Raw genomic sequence first — 17,748 nt, 5'->3', positions numbered from 1 at the left:
TCAATAGTACCCATCCCCATCACTAAAATAAAACCTCATGCATGTTTTTGGTCTACTACGATTTTTATTTTTTGCTTAGGTTCTAGCAAGACATGTTTTGTTGCTAAAGCCTAGCACATAGGCAAAATAAATTCATTAAGCTGGCATTTTACGTTTAATCCAAACATTTGATCTATTAAGTCAAATTAACACTTGGAGAGACCATCTAAAACTGGCTTAAATCTTCCTAGTTTTGGTATCCACTAGTATGTATTAACAGGCAAAACCACAAAAATCCATAATCAGCTAACGTTTAAACCAACTGCCCAGACCTTTCAGTTAAGTGTAACATTCATCTCTAAATTTTTATGTGCTTAGTTAAGGTCTTTCCCAGCTAGAGTAAGAAGCAATGAAGAATTTCAAATCAATGAATACTTTTTAAAACATAATAAGAAAAAAATGCAACGAAACCTCTGATTTTATAGCCCAATGAGGCATTCTGTTTCAACCCTTCTCTGGCTGAGTTTCCTGCCGTGAAGCTCAATTCTTCCAGGACAACACTATGCCAGTATTCTCTTAAGTCTTAGGCCAAACTTCCCAAATTTTAATGATTATCTACATCAACCGGGAGTACTTTACAAATCAGCTTCTAATTCAGTTCTGGGGTAGATGTGAGATTCAGCATTTCTCACAAACTCTCAGGTAAGATCACTGAGCCCTATGCTGTCAGTCCACGGATTTGGATCTGGGATTAGCAAGGCTTTAAACAAGAGATACCACCTCATTCTTCGTCATTAAATAAAAACCCATTATGTAAAATATACACAATAAAAACAAATGATAAAAACAAATTTATTAACAAAATATACACAACACAAACAGTTCAATTACTGTTTGTCTTAAAAATTTCACTTCTACATAACCAATCCATATTATATAAAACATTTACAAGTATATATACAAGAATGCCACCTGTGCGTAACCTCTGGTCCATTTGTGCTATCTCCTATCTGCAACAGAAATCTAAAATGTTAATATTTAAATATTAAGTATTTACATCTTTCTGTGTTGTCATCTGTAATTGCAACAATTATCACTAAATGGTTCAAAGGAATGGAATAATGCTGGAAACAAACTCGCAAAAAAACAGTGCATTTCAGGCAACCTTAGCTATTGATATTCTTTTCGACAGGTATCCACAGTCCATATGGACTTTTCTTCTTATCTATTTTTGGGGATCCTGAAGAGGTCTCTTCAGCAGTAGCTTTAGCTGATTTCTGAAGCAATGGCTTTGCTACAGAATTCTGTAAGGGAACAAGTTCTTAAGTCAGCTTTCCAAACAAATATTATTATACATATTTAAAATATTTGTTTTTTACAAAATACATTAAATAATTCCATGTAAGACTAGAACTTAAAAAAAGACACCAACCAAATAAATGCAAAGCCACGGACCGCACTTGCAACTTGATTTAATCAAATCAGACATATGCAAGGCACACTGCAATAGTGAAGTATTAAAAATAGTTTTGAAATTTTGTTTATTAAGCCCTTAGCTGATTTTAAAATATTCTGACTACAGGATATTCTGAGACTTGTTTTTTGAATATTTTAACAGTTAAAAAGGATAATGGGAATAGTTAAAAGGAGGACAAAATATTGAGACTGAGAATGTAGATATTAGATAGGAGCCCATTATATTGGTCACTTGTAAGAACCACACAAAAAAAATTTTTTTAATTCTATTTATTTAGTGGCTTAGTAGGCCTCAAATTATCAGCATAAAAACAATGAACCAACAAAAATAAAAACCCACATAACAGAATTATGTTTAAGGCCAGTTTTTGAGTGGCCAATGCTTAGATATACTTACATTAGAGCTAAAAGCTATGCTTTTCTGCTGGGAAGACTTCTTGTTGGGATTTTCTGTTTCATCTTCTATTAACTTATCCGACAGCTAGACAGGTAAGAGAAAGTAAATTTTAAAAAACCATACCCTAGTAGGTATAAAAAGCAGCCCAATTGTATTACAAATTCACTTGTAGAGACACAAATCAAGTTGGATGTAACCAAATAGTTAACATCCTAAAATAAACCACATAGTACTCTGTTGAGTTTTCCCCATAACAAAACTGATTCAATGATAGGCTTAAGACACTCTTCCCCATAAAGCAGTATTGTATGCCCCTGATGCAAATTCAAGTAACTTTGAAAGTCAAGTCATACCAGAAAACACCTAGTTTCAAAGAACTATGGCATTTGCCCATCCAGTTGGGCACCTAACCGTCTGAAAAAGCGACTAAGATCTTTTTTGTCCACCACAATACTTAGGCAAACCCACATCTGGGTCTGAATGACAGGAGATAACCCATCTTTCCTATGTTAACTGAGTGTTACCAATTCCTAACTACCTTAAACCTTTAAGCTATGAATTTTATGCTGCACATTTCTGGAGAATTGTAATAAACTTATCTGCAAGTGAAGCAGGCCTCTTCTTCTGTAATCTCTCAAAACATCTGGAATATATTGCATATATTATGAAAGGGACATCTATATCAGATGCCCCACCATTACAAAGTACACTTTTGTTTAGTTTCGTACCTGTCCCAAATTCTAGCATGCACAGGGATCTACCAACAAAAAACTAAGCTTTCAGTGTGTCAACATAAACTTCAAATTAGTTAAACCTCTGATGCTTTTGCCCATGTATCAATTACCAACAGATTTTCTTCATCAATGTCTGGAGACCACATTCATGATTTCTATAAGACAGAAATAAAGCAGATAAACTATACTGTATGTTGAGTACAGAATCTGTGGGAACATAATGCTGCAAATGAGCGCTACAGATAAATACTCCGTAAAAAACTAGCTAGAAAAACGTGGTAACTACATAGAAATCACCAAAGTACCAGCTAAAATTATGAAAGTAATTAGTACTGTGTCAACTGAAAATAAAGTTCATTAGTCTCCCATTTTCACAGGGGGAGACTATCTAGTATTGTCAGATCTGTTATTTTAAATTATATTTAGCTAGCCTTTCCAGGAAGCAGTCTAAGGCAAATCAAATAAAAATGGCTAATCAGATCTTTCTGGTAGTAGTTTTCTGAAGATTTTGTTTGGATAAATCTAAAATACTTACCTCAGACTTTGCACCATTATTCAGTACAGCTGTTCCACGGTTGGTTTCTTTAGATACAGAAACAGTTCTGAGACTAGCTGGCAAGTCAAAGTTGGCTGTTCCTAATGCTTTTGCGGCATTGGCTTTTGCTATTTCTAACAGCTCCATTCGATCTACAAAAGAAACACAAAATGTTCATTTATCCTGTAGTATTTCTCCAGAAAACTCAAAAATCACAAACTATGTTTGTGCTTTTAAACTATTAATATCCAGACGTGTACACGGTACTTCCACATGTAAGATATATTTCTACTGATGGAAAAAGAACTCTTCTTATTTTTACTGAGAAAAACAAGCATCCCTAAATAACAAGTAAAAACACAGGGTGGGTAAATAACTGACTCCCTGACAATTTCAAGGCTCCACCCAGAACCGCCCCCCACCAAGCCATTTAACGTGCACAGCGTTCATCCCAAGGGGAAAGCATGCCGTCCATTTTAAAACTGGGCGCCCACTACAGTGTAGTTTTAACTATTAACCTACTGGAGTCCTTCCTCTTTCCCCCAACGCCTCGACTCACCCTTCTCACTCAGACGAAATGGGGTTGGGCTCCGCGACCTGGGCCGGGATCGCCCCCTCCAGCCTCTGCGCTCCTCCGGGTAGACGGTGCAGCCGAAGCCGTAGTAACGGCGGTCCCGCGCGAAGGCGTAGGCCCTCCGGTAAGGCGAGCGGCCGCGGGAGCGGGGGCGGCTGAGGGACCGGTAGGACCTCCTGGAGGAGCCGTGGTGCCTCTCCCGGTACCGGCGGCTGCCGGGGCGCGAGCGGCTCCGCGAGTAGGAGCGCGAGTGGCTCCGCGAGTAGGAGCGCGAGTAGCGCCGGTACCTCCTTCGGTGGCGCCTTCGGGAGCGAGACCTCGACCTGCTCCTCCGCCGGGGCGCGCTGCGGCTGCGGCTCCGCGACCACGACCGACTCCAGACGATGGATCGGGACGGAGAGCTCCGGGGAGAGCGGCTCCCGGACGCTGAGGACAGCCGGCTGGACGGGCCCGACCGCGACGACGAGGGGGAGACCTTGTGCGGCGAGCCCGGCCACAGGTCGTTCACGTAGCTGGACATCTCGGACGGCAGCTTCCGAGCTTCCTTTTCTTCGACCACCCCTGCCCGAAAACTCAGTTCCTAAAAACAAACGAGAGAAAACAAAACAGAAGTGAAGTCCCGAAGTGAGCCGTGCGGGCAGCCTCGGGCTCAGAAAGAAACGAGCCTCCCGGCCTCCGGAACTCCGGGCTGTGGCGCCGCCTGCTGCCGGCCTTCCCGCCCCGCCACCGTCCCCGTCCACGCCCCGCGGGGCCCACAGGGCCCCGGCTACGCTCGCCTTGAGGTAACCGACCGCAGGGCCACCCCGTCACCAGAAAACCCACCACGGGCCGTCGACGCCTCACTCAAGGAGAGAAAGGCCCAACGGACGCTTTCCTTCTGAAGTTAAGGACGAAGAGAGGCTTTTCGCTGCTTCTCCTGAACGGCGAACTCACAACCTCCACCTCCGTTGTCCAACGTCCAAAAGCGAACTGAATGGTGGCGCGGCAGACGTGTCGAAAAGACCAGAAGCTGGCGCCCCGCGCCTGCGCAGATACGTTGCGTGGTGGGCGTGGCTCCCCTCTCGTCCAACCGCCGCTCCCCTCCTCTCTCCACCCCGAGCCCCACCCTCCGCCTCACCCAATGGCCTCCAGGATGCGCATGCGCGCCCTAGCACGGAAGAGGGGTGGGGGAAGCCGCCGCTCCATCCGGGTAGCAGCCTGTGGCTATTTGGTGTTCTTGGCTGAAACCGGGTGAAAATGAGGCGGTTTCGCGCCGGCTACACGGGACTCTGGGACTGTGCGCCTGGCCTATGTTAACTGGGTCGTTGCCTCCCCTTCGGGCTGTGCCTCCCTGGACCCTTCTTGGCCACTTCCTCCTGACCCGTGTCCGGCCGGCGGGCCGCCTTCCCCGAGACGTCACAGGATGCCTGTCAATGCATTATCTTAGAAAACGTTTTTCACTCCCGTGTTTTGGCTAGGAAAAGTCAGAAAGGTGGAGACAGAATGCAAAGGGCACTCATAGCTGACCTTTAAGTTAGTCTAAAGGTTCAGAATGACGTCTGAGATGTCTATTCTGAGGACAGTGATCTTGGTGCTAAGGATTAAACAATGGTGACTTTTATTTCCAGGGATTTATAAGTAGGATACATTTTAGACATATTTATTGTTGTTAATAAAGCATGACAATTGCCTTGAAATAATTTTTCATCGAATGAACTAACCACTTATGTAAGGAGAATTAGTCCTATGAGCTGCTTTGCAAGTCAATGCTGCTTTGCAGGCATTTTTACAAAAGCTACTTTCTTGGGAGGGAGATACGAAATCACTTATCCTGGATTATATAGGGTGGGCCTAATCTAATCACCTGAGAGATTAAAAGCGCGAGAAGAATTCCACATTTTATTGCTGCTTCTGAAATGTGGGGTCTCCACAAGGACCCCTGAGAGACGTCTAGGAGCTAAGGATGGCTCCCAGCTGGCAGCACCAAGGAAACAGAGATCTCAGTCCTATGACCTCAGAAGTGAATTCCTCCAACACCTGAAGGAGCAGTGCTGGGGATTCTCCCCTAGGTTTACGAAAAGAATGCACTCGCTGCCCTGCTGACACCTTGACTTTACCTCAGTGAGACGTCTCACTTACAGAACTGTCAGGTAATAAGTTGGGATTGATTTAAGCCACTAAGTCTGTGGCTCTTTGTTACTGAAGCAACAGAAAACTAATACATTCACCAAAATTTTATAGCTTTTTTCCATACACATCTTGTACTTGTCTTGCTAGGTGTATTCTAAAATATTTTGATGGTACTTGTGGCTTGCAAATAGTATCCTTCTGAGGCAGGAGATAGATGAGCCCCAGGCTGAACAGTTTCTCCCCTGTGGACAGAAACTCCATAATAGCAGAAACTCCATAAAAGCAGGATGATGGAGGAGGCTGGGCCCTGCCCAGAAAAGAGATAAAAGACCACGTATTCCTCATTCTTGAAGTCAAGGAGACGTCACCGACTACACATGCACAGAAAGGCTCCTTGGAGATCAAAAAGGGAGGGGGCGCCACCTCATAGCAAGTGATGCCAACTACCCATAGGCCTCTTCACTAGAATCCATCTTGGCTGAGAGACGCACACGCACACAGGGGAGGATAGTGAGAGGTACCAAATACAGACTTAGAACCAGGCAAAGCAAGATGATTGGTCAAAGGAAACCCGGAGGAAATGCCCCATAAAAGTGATTCAAACTGCCAGGAGGGCAAGACTCTCTCTCTGAGCCTGCATGTGTGTCTATCCGCACGTACTGTAGTCTTTTTCCTCCTAATAAACAGTTTACTTGCTTCACTACTTTCCGTCTCCATGTGGAAATTCACTTCTACACAGCTGATGGGCCAGGGCCTTGTCCCGGGCCACTGGTCCCCTGTGGTCTAGTGGTTAGAATTCGGTGCTCTCACTGCCGCTGCCCAACCTCAGTCTCTGGCCGGGAACCGAAATCCTGCTGCAAGCCACTGCAGGCCAAGGCCACCCGAGATCACGTTTTGTTAAAGGTTCACTTTGTTTTATGTGTTTTTGAAAGGTACACAACATCTAGTTAAGTGAATAACACCTACCTGAGTGTTTACACCAAGTATGAAAGATTTTGTTATTCGATAGGTAAATTCAACCCATTTACATTTATTGGAGTAACTGCAATATTGATCTTATCTTTTCCATTGGTGCCTATTATTTATTTTATAATACTTTGCTTTTTTCACTTCTTCCCATTTTATTTTGCCAGCCTAATCAAGTATCTCTTTCTTCCTCCTGCTGTTCATTTAGAGGTTCTGCAATGCTTCATCATACCATTAATGCTTTAAGGGTTATCTTTTTAGCGCTGTGAAACATATTTTAACCTGTTCCTCCTCCCCCATATCTCCTTCCATAAATATTTATAGAATGTTTACTGTATTAGATGGTGTAGGATAGGTTAAGAAAAATTTAGTAGTCCTTTCCCCTACCAAATTAAATTTTTTCATTAATTTTAATAACAGCTAATTTTGTGACAGGTGAGGAAATCCGAAGATATATAAAGTAAAAGCTAATAATCCATTCCCTAGAAGTATGGAATCCTCTAAAAGAGGTCCCCATTCTTCTTCCCCATAACTTAGAAGTAACCAATGTTAACATTTTCAAACTCTTTCAAATATACAAGCATATGGTATTTTTTATGAATATGGGCTCATTCTAAACAAACTGATTTGAAACTTGTTCTTATAATCAATATCCTTTAAGACAAACCATTTAGATCTAATTTATTTCCAATCAGCTATCTAATATTCCATTGTCTAGAAAAACCAGAAATTAATCTTTTATCCCTTATTGCTTATTCATGGACATTCATGTGGTATCCAGTTTTTCCACCACTAAAAACGATGCCTTGGAACCAAAGTCAGAGTCCAAAAACATAAGAACAGTTGCAGAGTGGAGCTCCTCCACTGGCTCTTAATACATGGCTTCAAGGTCAACAGAGCCATGTCCAGTATACAACTTGGAGCAGCTGATTGCAATGAAGACTCCAGCACTACTGGAGGAGTTACCTCCAAAGTACCTGAGATAGTAGCTCAGGAAGTAAGCTTAGCTCTCTCAGATGACAGGACAAGACGAACTTGCAACCATGGAGCTCATCTAGAGAGTGAGAGCTGCAAAGAGGAATTCTGACACAGAAGACATATTCATTGATCTTAGATCAGAGATGAGTTGAGATGAGACATCTCTGTTGTTAGAGCTGCTATAGAATCATTAGCTACAGTCAACCAGTGCAGCATTCAAGGCAGTTAACACAAAGATCAATAAACTCCAGCCTGATGTGACGTTCCTGTCTTCCAAGATGTCCCATGGAACTCCTGCCATTGGTTCAAACATCACCCCATGTGGGCTCGCCACTCCACTGCCTGTGATCACTGAGCCTCACTATAACTAGGCTGTTATTCCTACTGCTCCTCCGGATGGCTGTTTCTTGGGTTGGTAGCTCTGGCATGGAAATACCAGGCTTGCAATGCTATTCAGGAGGCACCCCTCAATGTAGCAGCTTGACACAGCTGTTTCCTGCCATGAAGACTTATCACAGGAGGATGTTATCTACAGTATCACCATGGAAGCTGACCACCGTGTCCCCATTGCAGCCACCATCGAGAGGTGTTAGGAAGTCTCCTGTACCATGTCATTTGGCTTTTGGGTGTCTACTCAGAAGCCAGTAGAAGCAAGCAAACAGCACACAAATCCAGATGTGTACCTGTCAATAGCATTCCCAATAACCCACAAAAGTGGTGTCATTACAATATAAGGACTGATCGGTGCCTCTGCCTAACTAAGAATGTGACATTTGTGTCCATGCCTAATGGCCACCTGTATTGCTTGTTTGAGGATTGCTCTACTCTGCACAGCAATATAACTTCAGTGCACACCTTTGCTCACTAGAGCGCTGCTCCTCAATCAGACAGGCCGTCTCAGCCATACTCACCTGAACATCAGAGGAACCATAACTAACTGTACGTCTGTGGATTATACGACCTGCACAAGGAATTTGACTTCAGTAAAGGCACAGTCAGAGGCAATGTAATAACGAGAATGTCAATGGGTCCAGAATAGAAAACAGAGAAATACTGCACAAGGCTACACTATTGATTCTGTAAGAGACTTCCTTTTCAAAGGATATACGTCATGCAATCTACTCTGTCCTGCTCCCTCAAGTTTCTCACAGCCTTTACTTGACCATACTCAATTTTTGCAACCTTGGCTCAACAACCAAATAATCACAGATATTATCTCATGAGACTTAGCACTTGTCTTGCCCTATGTAAAGATAAACTATTCTGTCCTCAATCTAACAGGTGAGCTTTGCTTCAAGGTACAATGCAATGCAACTATGATGTTTTACCAATGGAACAGGATCTCATACAGCAATTTGCCTCCCATAGGCAAAGGACCACACATATCAGCTACTTTGGCCAATAAGACAAATGTGCTCCAGGTAGCCAGAACTAGCCATCACCCCCATGTTCCACAACCGTTTCATCAAACCCCATTAATGGATAAACTTTTACTGGGAGACTTCCATCAGGACCTTATAGCAAGCTTTCAGGTGCTGGATACTTTGTATTATGCGATTGGACCTAAATCTGATTTCTCTGGAATGTTCTATGCATCTCATGATGAGTCCACCCACCCGAATATTTTTTAATGACATACTGGGTTACCTGCATTTGCTTTCCTCAATCCACCAGTCTGGCTTGGAGATTTGACCTCTTGGGCAGCCTGGCTTGGTGGGATATTATACATTATAATGCTTGCAACTTTACTAGGAGCCAGAGTCACACTTTAATCCACTTTAAGTACTGGTACTTTTATTGTTTATGATAAAGTCTCAAAAGTGGGATTTCTGGGTTAAAGTTTTTGTGTGATTTAATATATTGCCATATTGCTTTCCAAAAAGCAACAATGTCTTGAGAGAAAGCCTTTCTGATCCCCCAGACCAGTTAATTTTCCCCAGTATAGGTTATCCTATTTTCCTGTGCCTCATATTTTTAGCATTTATCACAACTGTAATAACGTTTTAATTCATTTTGTAATGTGTCATTTTCCTGCTAGAATATAAACTACATAAGGACAGGCTTGTTTTTATTGTACTCCAGTATTCCAGACAGTACATGGCATATGGAAGGCACTCAGTTGATGTTTACTGAATAAGCAAATGGCATAGACTCTCAAATAAATCTTGAAGGGCAGGCAGAGGGAAAGAAAGGAAATATTTTATTTTATTTTATTTATTTATTGGCCACACCACGCGGCTTGCAGGATCTTAGTTCCCCAACCAGGGATCGAACCCAGGCCCACGGCAGTAAAAGCGCCAAGTCCTAACCACTGGACCGCCAGGGAATTCTGGAAAGGAAGGGAATGTTTTAGACAGGAACAAAGTTCTTAGCAAAATGTTAGAAATAGAATTGCCCATTTTATAATTTGGGGACAGAAAACAAACCAGCTTGGCTAGAGCAACGAGTTTGTGGTGCGGAATTTTGGAAGATCAAGCTGGAGACGTAGAATTGGGGCAGATTATGGGGAACCATGAATGTGAACATCTGCTTATCAAGCAGCAGGGTCCTAGTTTGTCAGAAATACTGAATCTACCTTTCAAAACCTGACTGAATACACTGAGATGGTAAATAGCTTTACTTGATTGGAAGGAAGAAAACACTTGCAGGATTTGGGGAATAGGGTTCAAAAGGCTTTTAACCCTAACATATGCTCCCCTTAAACAGACACCTAAAATAGTCAGCTATACTATAAAAATGCATAATCTCACACCTTATTATGCACTATAGAATGCAACGATAAAATACTGCCCATAATGAACACCTTTAGCTTCCTTTCTATAACTTTCAGAATCCTCTGTCATGAGGACAAATTCATTCACTAAAGGAATTTTAAACTATTTTTCCTTGACATTCTGTGAAAATGTTTTGATTAAAAGTACAGAAAACAACAGGGCGTAGTTGACATCGACAATAGCAGTTTCCATGGGTTACTGGGAATGAAAACCAGACTGGAATAGACTCAAGAAAAAAAAAAAATAAGAAAAGAGGATGTCAAGATAGTAGGTTTGGGCAAATTAGAGGAGTTTTTTAATTGAGATATAATGTACATAGCAAAACATTCATCCTTTTAAAGTATACAACTCAATGGTTTTTAGTATACTCACAAGGTTGTGTAACCATAACCACTAATTCCAGAACTTTTTCATCCCCCCAAAAAGAAACTCCTTACCCATTGGCAACATGCGTCATTCCCCTCAGTCCTTTGAAACCACTGATCTACTTTCTGTCTCTATGGAGAAAGAGAGAAACATTCCGTTTTTTTCCAGAATTCCCTGGCGGTCCAGTGGTTAGGACTTGGCGCTTTTACTGCCGTGGGCCTGGGTTCGATCCCTGGTTGGGGAACTAAGATCCTGCAAGCCGCGCGGTGTGGCCAATAAATAAATAAAATAAAATAAAATATTTCCTTCCTTTCCCTCTGCCTGCCCTTCAAGATTTATTTGAGATTTGCCTATTATGGACGTTTCATATAAAAGGAATCCTACAACATGTGGTCTTTTGTGTGTGGCTTCTTTCACTTGGCATGTTTTAAGAGTTCAGCCCTGTTGTAGCATGCATCCATACTTCATCCCTTTTTATGGCTAAATGATATTCCACTCTATGTATATACCACATTTTGTTTATCCATTCACTGGTTGATGGACATTTGGGTTGTTTCTATTTTTTGGCTATTATGAATAATGCTGCTGTGAACATCCATGTACAAGTTTTTGTGTGAACAAATGTCTTCGGTTCTCTTGGGTACATTGCTGGAGTGGAATTGCTGGGTCATTTGATAACACTATGTTTAACTTTTTGTGGGACTGTCAAACTGTTTTTCACAGTGACGGCACCATTTTATATTCTTACCAGGCAAGTATGAGGGTTCTAATTTCTCTACATCCTTGCCAACACTTTTCCTTTAAAAAAAATTATAATCATCATAGTGGATATAAATTTAGAGAGTTTTGCTGTAAAGAGAAGCAAAGAATTGGGCTGGTGGCTAGAGAGGGTGGTTCTATCAAGGTTTTTTTGTTTGTGTTTTTTATTTTAAGATGGGATATATTATAGCATGTTTGTATACTGATGGTAATAATCTAGTAGAGAGGGGGAAATGGGTTATGTAGGAGAGAGATTGTACAGTTGTGGAGCCATGTTCTTGAGTAGGAGAGAGGGTAGGTCCAGAGGACAAGTGGAAGAGTTGGCCTTACATGGGAGCACAGACAGTTTACCCAATATGGTGGTGCTGTGGTCTGAATGTTTGTGCCCAAGTTCATATATTGAAATCTAATCCCCAAGGTGATTAAATTAGAAGGTGGGGCCCTTGGGGGTGATTAGGTTATGAGGGTGGGGCTTCATGATTGGGATTAGTGCCCTTATAAAAGGAACCCTGGAGAGATTCCTCATCTTTTCTACCATGTGAGGACACAGCAAGAAGTCAGCAGTCTGCAACCCATAAGAAGCCCTTTACCAGAACCTGACCATATTGGCACCCTGATCTTGAACTTCCAGCTTTCAGAAATGTGAGAAATGAACTTTTGTTTAAGCCCCCCAGTCCATGGTACTTCGTTATAGCAGCCCAAATGGACTAAAACAGGTAGGAAGGCAGAGCAGGAGTACAAACGAAGGTAAGATGATAGCTTGGTGGTGAGCACTTGTGGAAATCCCTTTGTGATTTTTACCCCAGTGAAATGAGCAGCTGAGACTGAGGAGGGGGAGGAGATATTAAAGATCTGAAGAGAAAGAAGAAGGTCCAATGTAATCTTTTAAGATGAAATTGACTAGATAGAGTAGGACAGCTAGGCATCACTTGAAGTTAGTGATCATGAGTTCAAAAGAAGACCAGTCAGTACTATTTTTTTCTCCAACATCTGATCTTCTCTTACCATAGAGGTTTTCAGTATTTAAATGAATGAAAAATAAAGTGAGTTAATACTGAGTTTATGTTGCATGCACAAAGAGAAATGCTTTATGCCAGATTTTATTTAAATTAAAGACCACATAAGAGCAAAGAATAGCACACCTTAGTTCAATTTTTCTGATCAAGGTAATTAGATTAAACAAGGATTTCATTTTAGTACATTTATTTCTCTTGAGGATGACGTTGCTGAATAAAGAAGGATTTAAAACTGACAACTAGTTTTGAATCTGTCCATCTACTTGTTATTTTCAGAAAAGGAGGAAACTAGAAGTAAACGGTAGCTGTAGGATCTGGTATTCTCTAGAAATTTCTTTCTAAAATTCTGAACTGTGCTTGATTATTCATTAATTCATTCAACAAGCATTTTCTCCATATATCCTTTTTTTTTACCAGTTACAGGAAAAACAAAACTAAATTAAACATGATTCCTAACTCGAAGTACATCAGTGAAAGTGGCGAGTCCTAACCACTGAACCACCAGGAATTCCCAAGGCAAATATACTTTTATTTGAGCCAATTTTTTTAGAGAACTTGGTCCTATGTAGCATCACATAAAATTAGCACTGATAATTAGAAAATGTTATGAAATTTGGAAAATAAAAAGCTCAAACATTAATAAGTTTAATACATTATATATAAAGTCTTTCTGGCAGGGCTTCTACTTTTTTTTAACAGTAAACATGCTCATAAAGACCATTTTGTATATATGTGCCACATCTTCTTTATCCATTCATCTGTCGATGGACACTTAGGTTGCTTCCATTTCCTGGCTATTGTAAATAGAGCTGCAATGAACATTGTGGTACATGACTCTTTTTGAATTATGGTTTTCTCAGGGTATATGCCCAGTAGTGGACATGGGGAGGGGGAAGGGTAAGCTGAGACGAAGTGAGAGAGTGGCATGGACTTATATACACTACCAAATGTGAAATAGATAGCTAGTGGGAAGCAGCCGCATAGCACAGGGAGATCAACTCGGTGCTTTGTGACCACCTAGAGGGGTGGGATAGGGAGGGTGGGAGGGAGACGCAAGAGGGAAGAGATATGGGAACATATGTAAATGTATAGCTGATTCACTATGTTATAAAGCAGAAACTAACACACCATTGTAAAGCAATTATACTCCAATAAAGATGTTAAAAAAAAAAAAAAGACCACTTTGTCCCAACTACAATCATGTGCTTCATGGAATTTTAGCTAGGATACACTATTAGAGTCTTAAGATTTTTATACTTCCCTTTTTGAAGCCCATTTGGTGTTTTTGCAGAATTAACAATCTTGTGAACCTGGTAGTGCTTGTAATTCAGACTTCCATTGAGACCAAGGGCAGAACACACAGCTGGACACTGTGTGGCAGTTTAAATACTCTTCCAAAAGCTAATGCCACAGCTCTGTGCATTGATTGCAAATGCCGCCCAGGGTTACGTTTGTCTTTTCTATTGCTGTTTGTCGCATTTTGTTTAGATAAATGGTCAAAATGAACGCCATTGCTTAAGAAAAGCATAAACACAATTTAGTCACTGAATATGGCTGTATGCAGGTTATTACTGTGGGGAATCTTGGTTTGGCCAAAGTATTATTTTTAATGAAAATTCTGACAGACCAAGGTCCTTTATGTTTCCATAACACTTAAAAAAATGAACAAGCTATCCAATTACCGAGGTTTCACTTGTATCAATGTAGTTGCACATATAAAATTTGATTGCGAATTTATTTTTCCAGGACTTTTAAATTATGAACATTATTTGAATGAAAGAGAACCAATCTATTGATTATTTACGACTGAAATACAATTTTATTTCATAGATATCTTCCCATATAGTACATAAAACAATGAATCTGAAGCCACCCCCAAAACACGGGGTGGGGTGTCTTCCTCATTGTCCTTCACCTTCTGAGATGATACCACTCATAGTGACTGAAATGAGACTAGGTGGCTTAAAACCACAGAAATTTATTTGTTTACAGTTCTGGAGGCTGGAAGTCCAAGATCAAGGTGCTAGAGGGGTTGGTTTTGTGAGACCTCTTCCTAGCTTGCAGATAGTGGCCTTCTCACTGTGTATTCACATGGCCTTTTCTCTGTGCACACCTGTCTCTTCCTCTTCTTATAAGGACACTAGTTCTATTAGATTAGGGCCCTGCTGTTATGACTTCATTTAACCTTAATGACTTCCTTAGAGGCTCTATCTCCAAATATAGTCATAATGGGGGTTAGGGCTATAGGGGGAGGGGTGGGGCATGGAGACACAATTCAGTCCATAACAGTGTTATTAACAAACATTATATAATTTTAATGTGTGATTATTGTCCTCGTACATAAACTTTCTCAGTATTCCTCTGCCTTTCAGATATGCTGCCATCACAAAGACTTGGCTTTGCCACATTGCCAATTTCATTCCAGTTAATTATAATACAGGTATCTCTACTGAGTGCTCAGTGTATTCAAGGAATTATCCCAGATTCTGGAGATATATCCATTAATGAACCATCCCCCGGTAAGTAAATTGTAGTCTGACCAGATCTTTAGAAATTCAGAAAACTGCCACCTTCAAAGATATCTAGGAGTTCAGGAGTCCCAGACTGTGAACCACCTTACCTAACAACCAACTTCCTTGTAAAAAAAAAAAAAAAGTATTTTATTGACTAATTAATGTAACCAATATTTATTGAGTGTTAACTTTGAGCCTAAGATACAGCAATAAACAAGTTGTATTAAGTGCTTGGCCTCGTGAAACTTGTATTCTAATGGAAGAGACAGACAATAAATTAAGATGTAGAATGTAATGTCAGGTAGTGATATTTTGAATTAAAAAAAAAGTTAAGGAGAAAGAGGACAACTTGTGGGGGGCGGGCTGCAAGATAAGGTGCGAGGGAATGCCTCTCTGAAGAGATGACATCTGAGCAGAGACTAGAAAGAGTGGAGGAGTGAGCCTGTGGCTGTGCGGAGGAGGAACGTTCCAGGTAAAGGACAGGTGCAACGGTCCTAGGGCAGGAGTGCGGTGTGTTTCAGGGGCTACAAGGAAGCCAGTGTGACAGAGCAGAGTAAGCCGGGGGAAGAGTGGTAAGTGATGAGAGCATGAAGGATACTGTAGTGTATTTTAGTCTACAAGAAAAGAAGCCTTTGAAGCATCTGGAGACCAGAAGAAATAGAAGCTGATTTATATTTTAAAACCTCTCTGGCTGCTGTGTGGAGAAAAGATGGGAGGAGTGGAGGCCCAATATAGAGCAGAGAGACAACTGCAGTGATTAGAGTGAGAAATGATGCTGGCTTGCACTAAATTGATAGCACAGAGGTGGGGTGTGTGTGTGTGTGTGTGTGTGTGTGTGTGTGTGTGTGTGTGTGTGTGTGTGTGTGTGTGTTTTAAGGTAGGCCCAACAGGTATTGCTATCAGAATTGATTACTATTTTTTTTCTCTTTTTGGTCGTGCCGTATGGCATGCGGGATCTTAGTTCCCCAACCAGGAATCGAACCTGTGCCCCCTGCAGTAGAAGCACGAATTCTTAACCACTGGACCACCAGGGAATTCCCTGATTACTAATTTTTCTTTTTTTTTTTAATGATCACCACTCTTTGGTTCTTTTTTGTTTTTTGGCTGCGCTGGGTCTTCATTGCTGCGCGCAGTCTTTTCTCTAGATGCGGCGAGAGGGGCTACTCTTCGTTGCGGTGCGTGGGCTTCTCACTGCAGTGGCTTCTCTTGTTGTGGAGCACGGGCTCTAGGCGTGCAGGCTTCAGTATTTGCAGCACGCAGGCTCAGTAGTTGCGGCACGCGGGTTCTAGAGCTCGGGCTTGGTAGTATGGTGCACGGGCTTAGCTGCCCCACGGCATATGGGATCTTCCCAGACCAGGGATGGAACCTGTGTCCCCTGCATTGGCAGATGGATTCTTAACCACTGGACCACCAGGGAAGTCCCCCTGATTAGTAATTTTTAATCATGAAATGTTACATACAAAAAATAGCCAACACCTACAATATTCCTGACCAGTACTCCTCAAATCTGTGCATCAGAAACAAGGAAAGTCTGAGAAACTGTCACAGTTAAGAGGAGCCTCAGGAGACATAAATGTAATGTGCTGTCCTGGATGGGATCCTGGAACAGAAAAAAGACATTAGGTAAAAACTAAGGAAATCTGTATAAACTATGGGCTTCAGTAATAATAATGCATCAATATCAGTTCATTAATTATACCAAATGTACCACACTAATGCACAATGTTCATAGGGAAACTGTGTGTGGGGGTGTAATATGAAAACTTCTACACTATCTGTTCATTTTTTCTGTAAATCCAAGTTAAAAAGGAAAAAAAAACCAACAATGTAACTCATATCCATGTATCCATGGAGATGGCTGGTGGTGACGGATGCACAATGTGAATATACTTAATGCCACAAAACCATATACTTAAAAATGGTTAAAATGATAAATTGTATGTTACATACATTTTATTGCAGTAAAAAAAAGATGTTTGACATTTTTGCTTCAGTTTTTTTTTTTTTCTGTTCACAAGGTTTAGAATTAGGTGATTTCCTCAATCATAGTATTATAAGTGACAGAACTGATATTTGAACCCAGATCTGCCTACAAAGTCCATGCCTTAACCACCCTGCTTTATTGTCCCTCCATTAGTGTCCGTGGAACCCCTCCTCCCCTTGCATTTCACATATATTCCAAGGTCTTACCTCCCCCAGAGAGCTCTTAAGATTACTAGCTCATATTCATTCATTCAACAAATATGAATTGAGCTTTTCCTAGGTACCAGGAACTATGCCAGTACTTTTTCCATACTCGTGTAATTCTCATCACAGCCCACAGTGAAAGAGATAGTGCTATAGACCTGAGAAAACTGCAGCTTGGAGAGGTTACATCACTTATTCAGTATTATAGACCTAGGTGTACCCACGTGTAATTCTCATCACAGCCCACAGTGAAAGAGATAGTGCTATAGACCTGAGAAAACTGCAGCTTGGAGAGGTTACATCACTTATTCAGTATTATAGACCTAGGTGTACCCAAGCCAGGCATTAAACTCAGGTGTGTCTAGCTCTAAAGCCAAAGCTTTTA

The 17,748-nt window shown here is 41.3% G+C and overlaps 1 protein-coding gene across 1 annotated transcript; it reads right to left on the bottom strand.

Annotated features, from left to right (window-relative positions):
* Positions 1 to 812: 812 nt before the first annotated feature.
* On the bottom strand, positions 813 to 4,694 carry RSRP1 (arginine and serine rich protein 1). The gene is made up of 5 exons (XM_082398462.1): positions 4,518 to 4,694; positions 3,681 to 4,275; positions 3,122 to 3,273; positions 1,853 to 1,936; positions 813 to 1,283 (listed from the first exon to the last, which is right to left on the bottom strand). Exons 2-5 carry the CDS (start codon positions 4,213 to 4,215, stop codon positions 1,146 to 1,148), a joined length of 909 nt encoding a protein of 302 aa, XP_082254588.1. The 5' UTR covers positions 4,216 to 4,275; positions 4,518 to 4,694; the 3' UTR covers positions 813 to 1,145.
* Positions 4,695 to 17,748: the final 13,054 nt, after the last annotated feature.

Source organism: Balaenoptera borealis (assembly GCF_965194805.1).
Source record: "Balaenoptera borealis genome assembly, chromosome: 1".
Lineage (NCBI taxonomy): Eukaryota > Metazoa > Chordata > Mammalia > Artiodactyla > Balaenopteridae > Balaenoptera > Balaenoptera borealis.
This window is presented reverse-complemented; position numbering and strand designations above follow the sequence as displayed.

Coding starts and splice junctions, on each gene's coding strand:
- RSRP1 (XM_082398462.1), bottom strand. CDS start 4,215: ATGTCCAGCTACGTGAACGACCTGTGGCCGGGCTCGCCGCACAAGGTC. Junction 1,937..3,121: donor ATAATGGTGCAAAGTCTGAG/GTAAGTATTTTA, acceptor TTACCTGTCTAG/CTGTCGGATAAGTTAATAGA. Junction 1,284..1,852: donor GCATAGCTTTTAGCTCTAAT/GTAAGTATATCT, acceptor GTTCCCTTACAG/AATTCTGTAGCAAAGCCATT.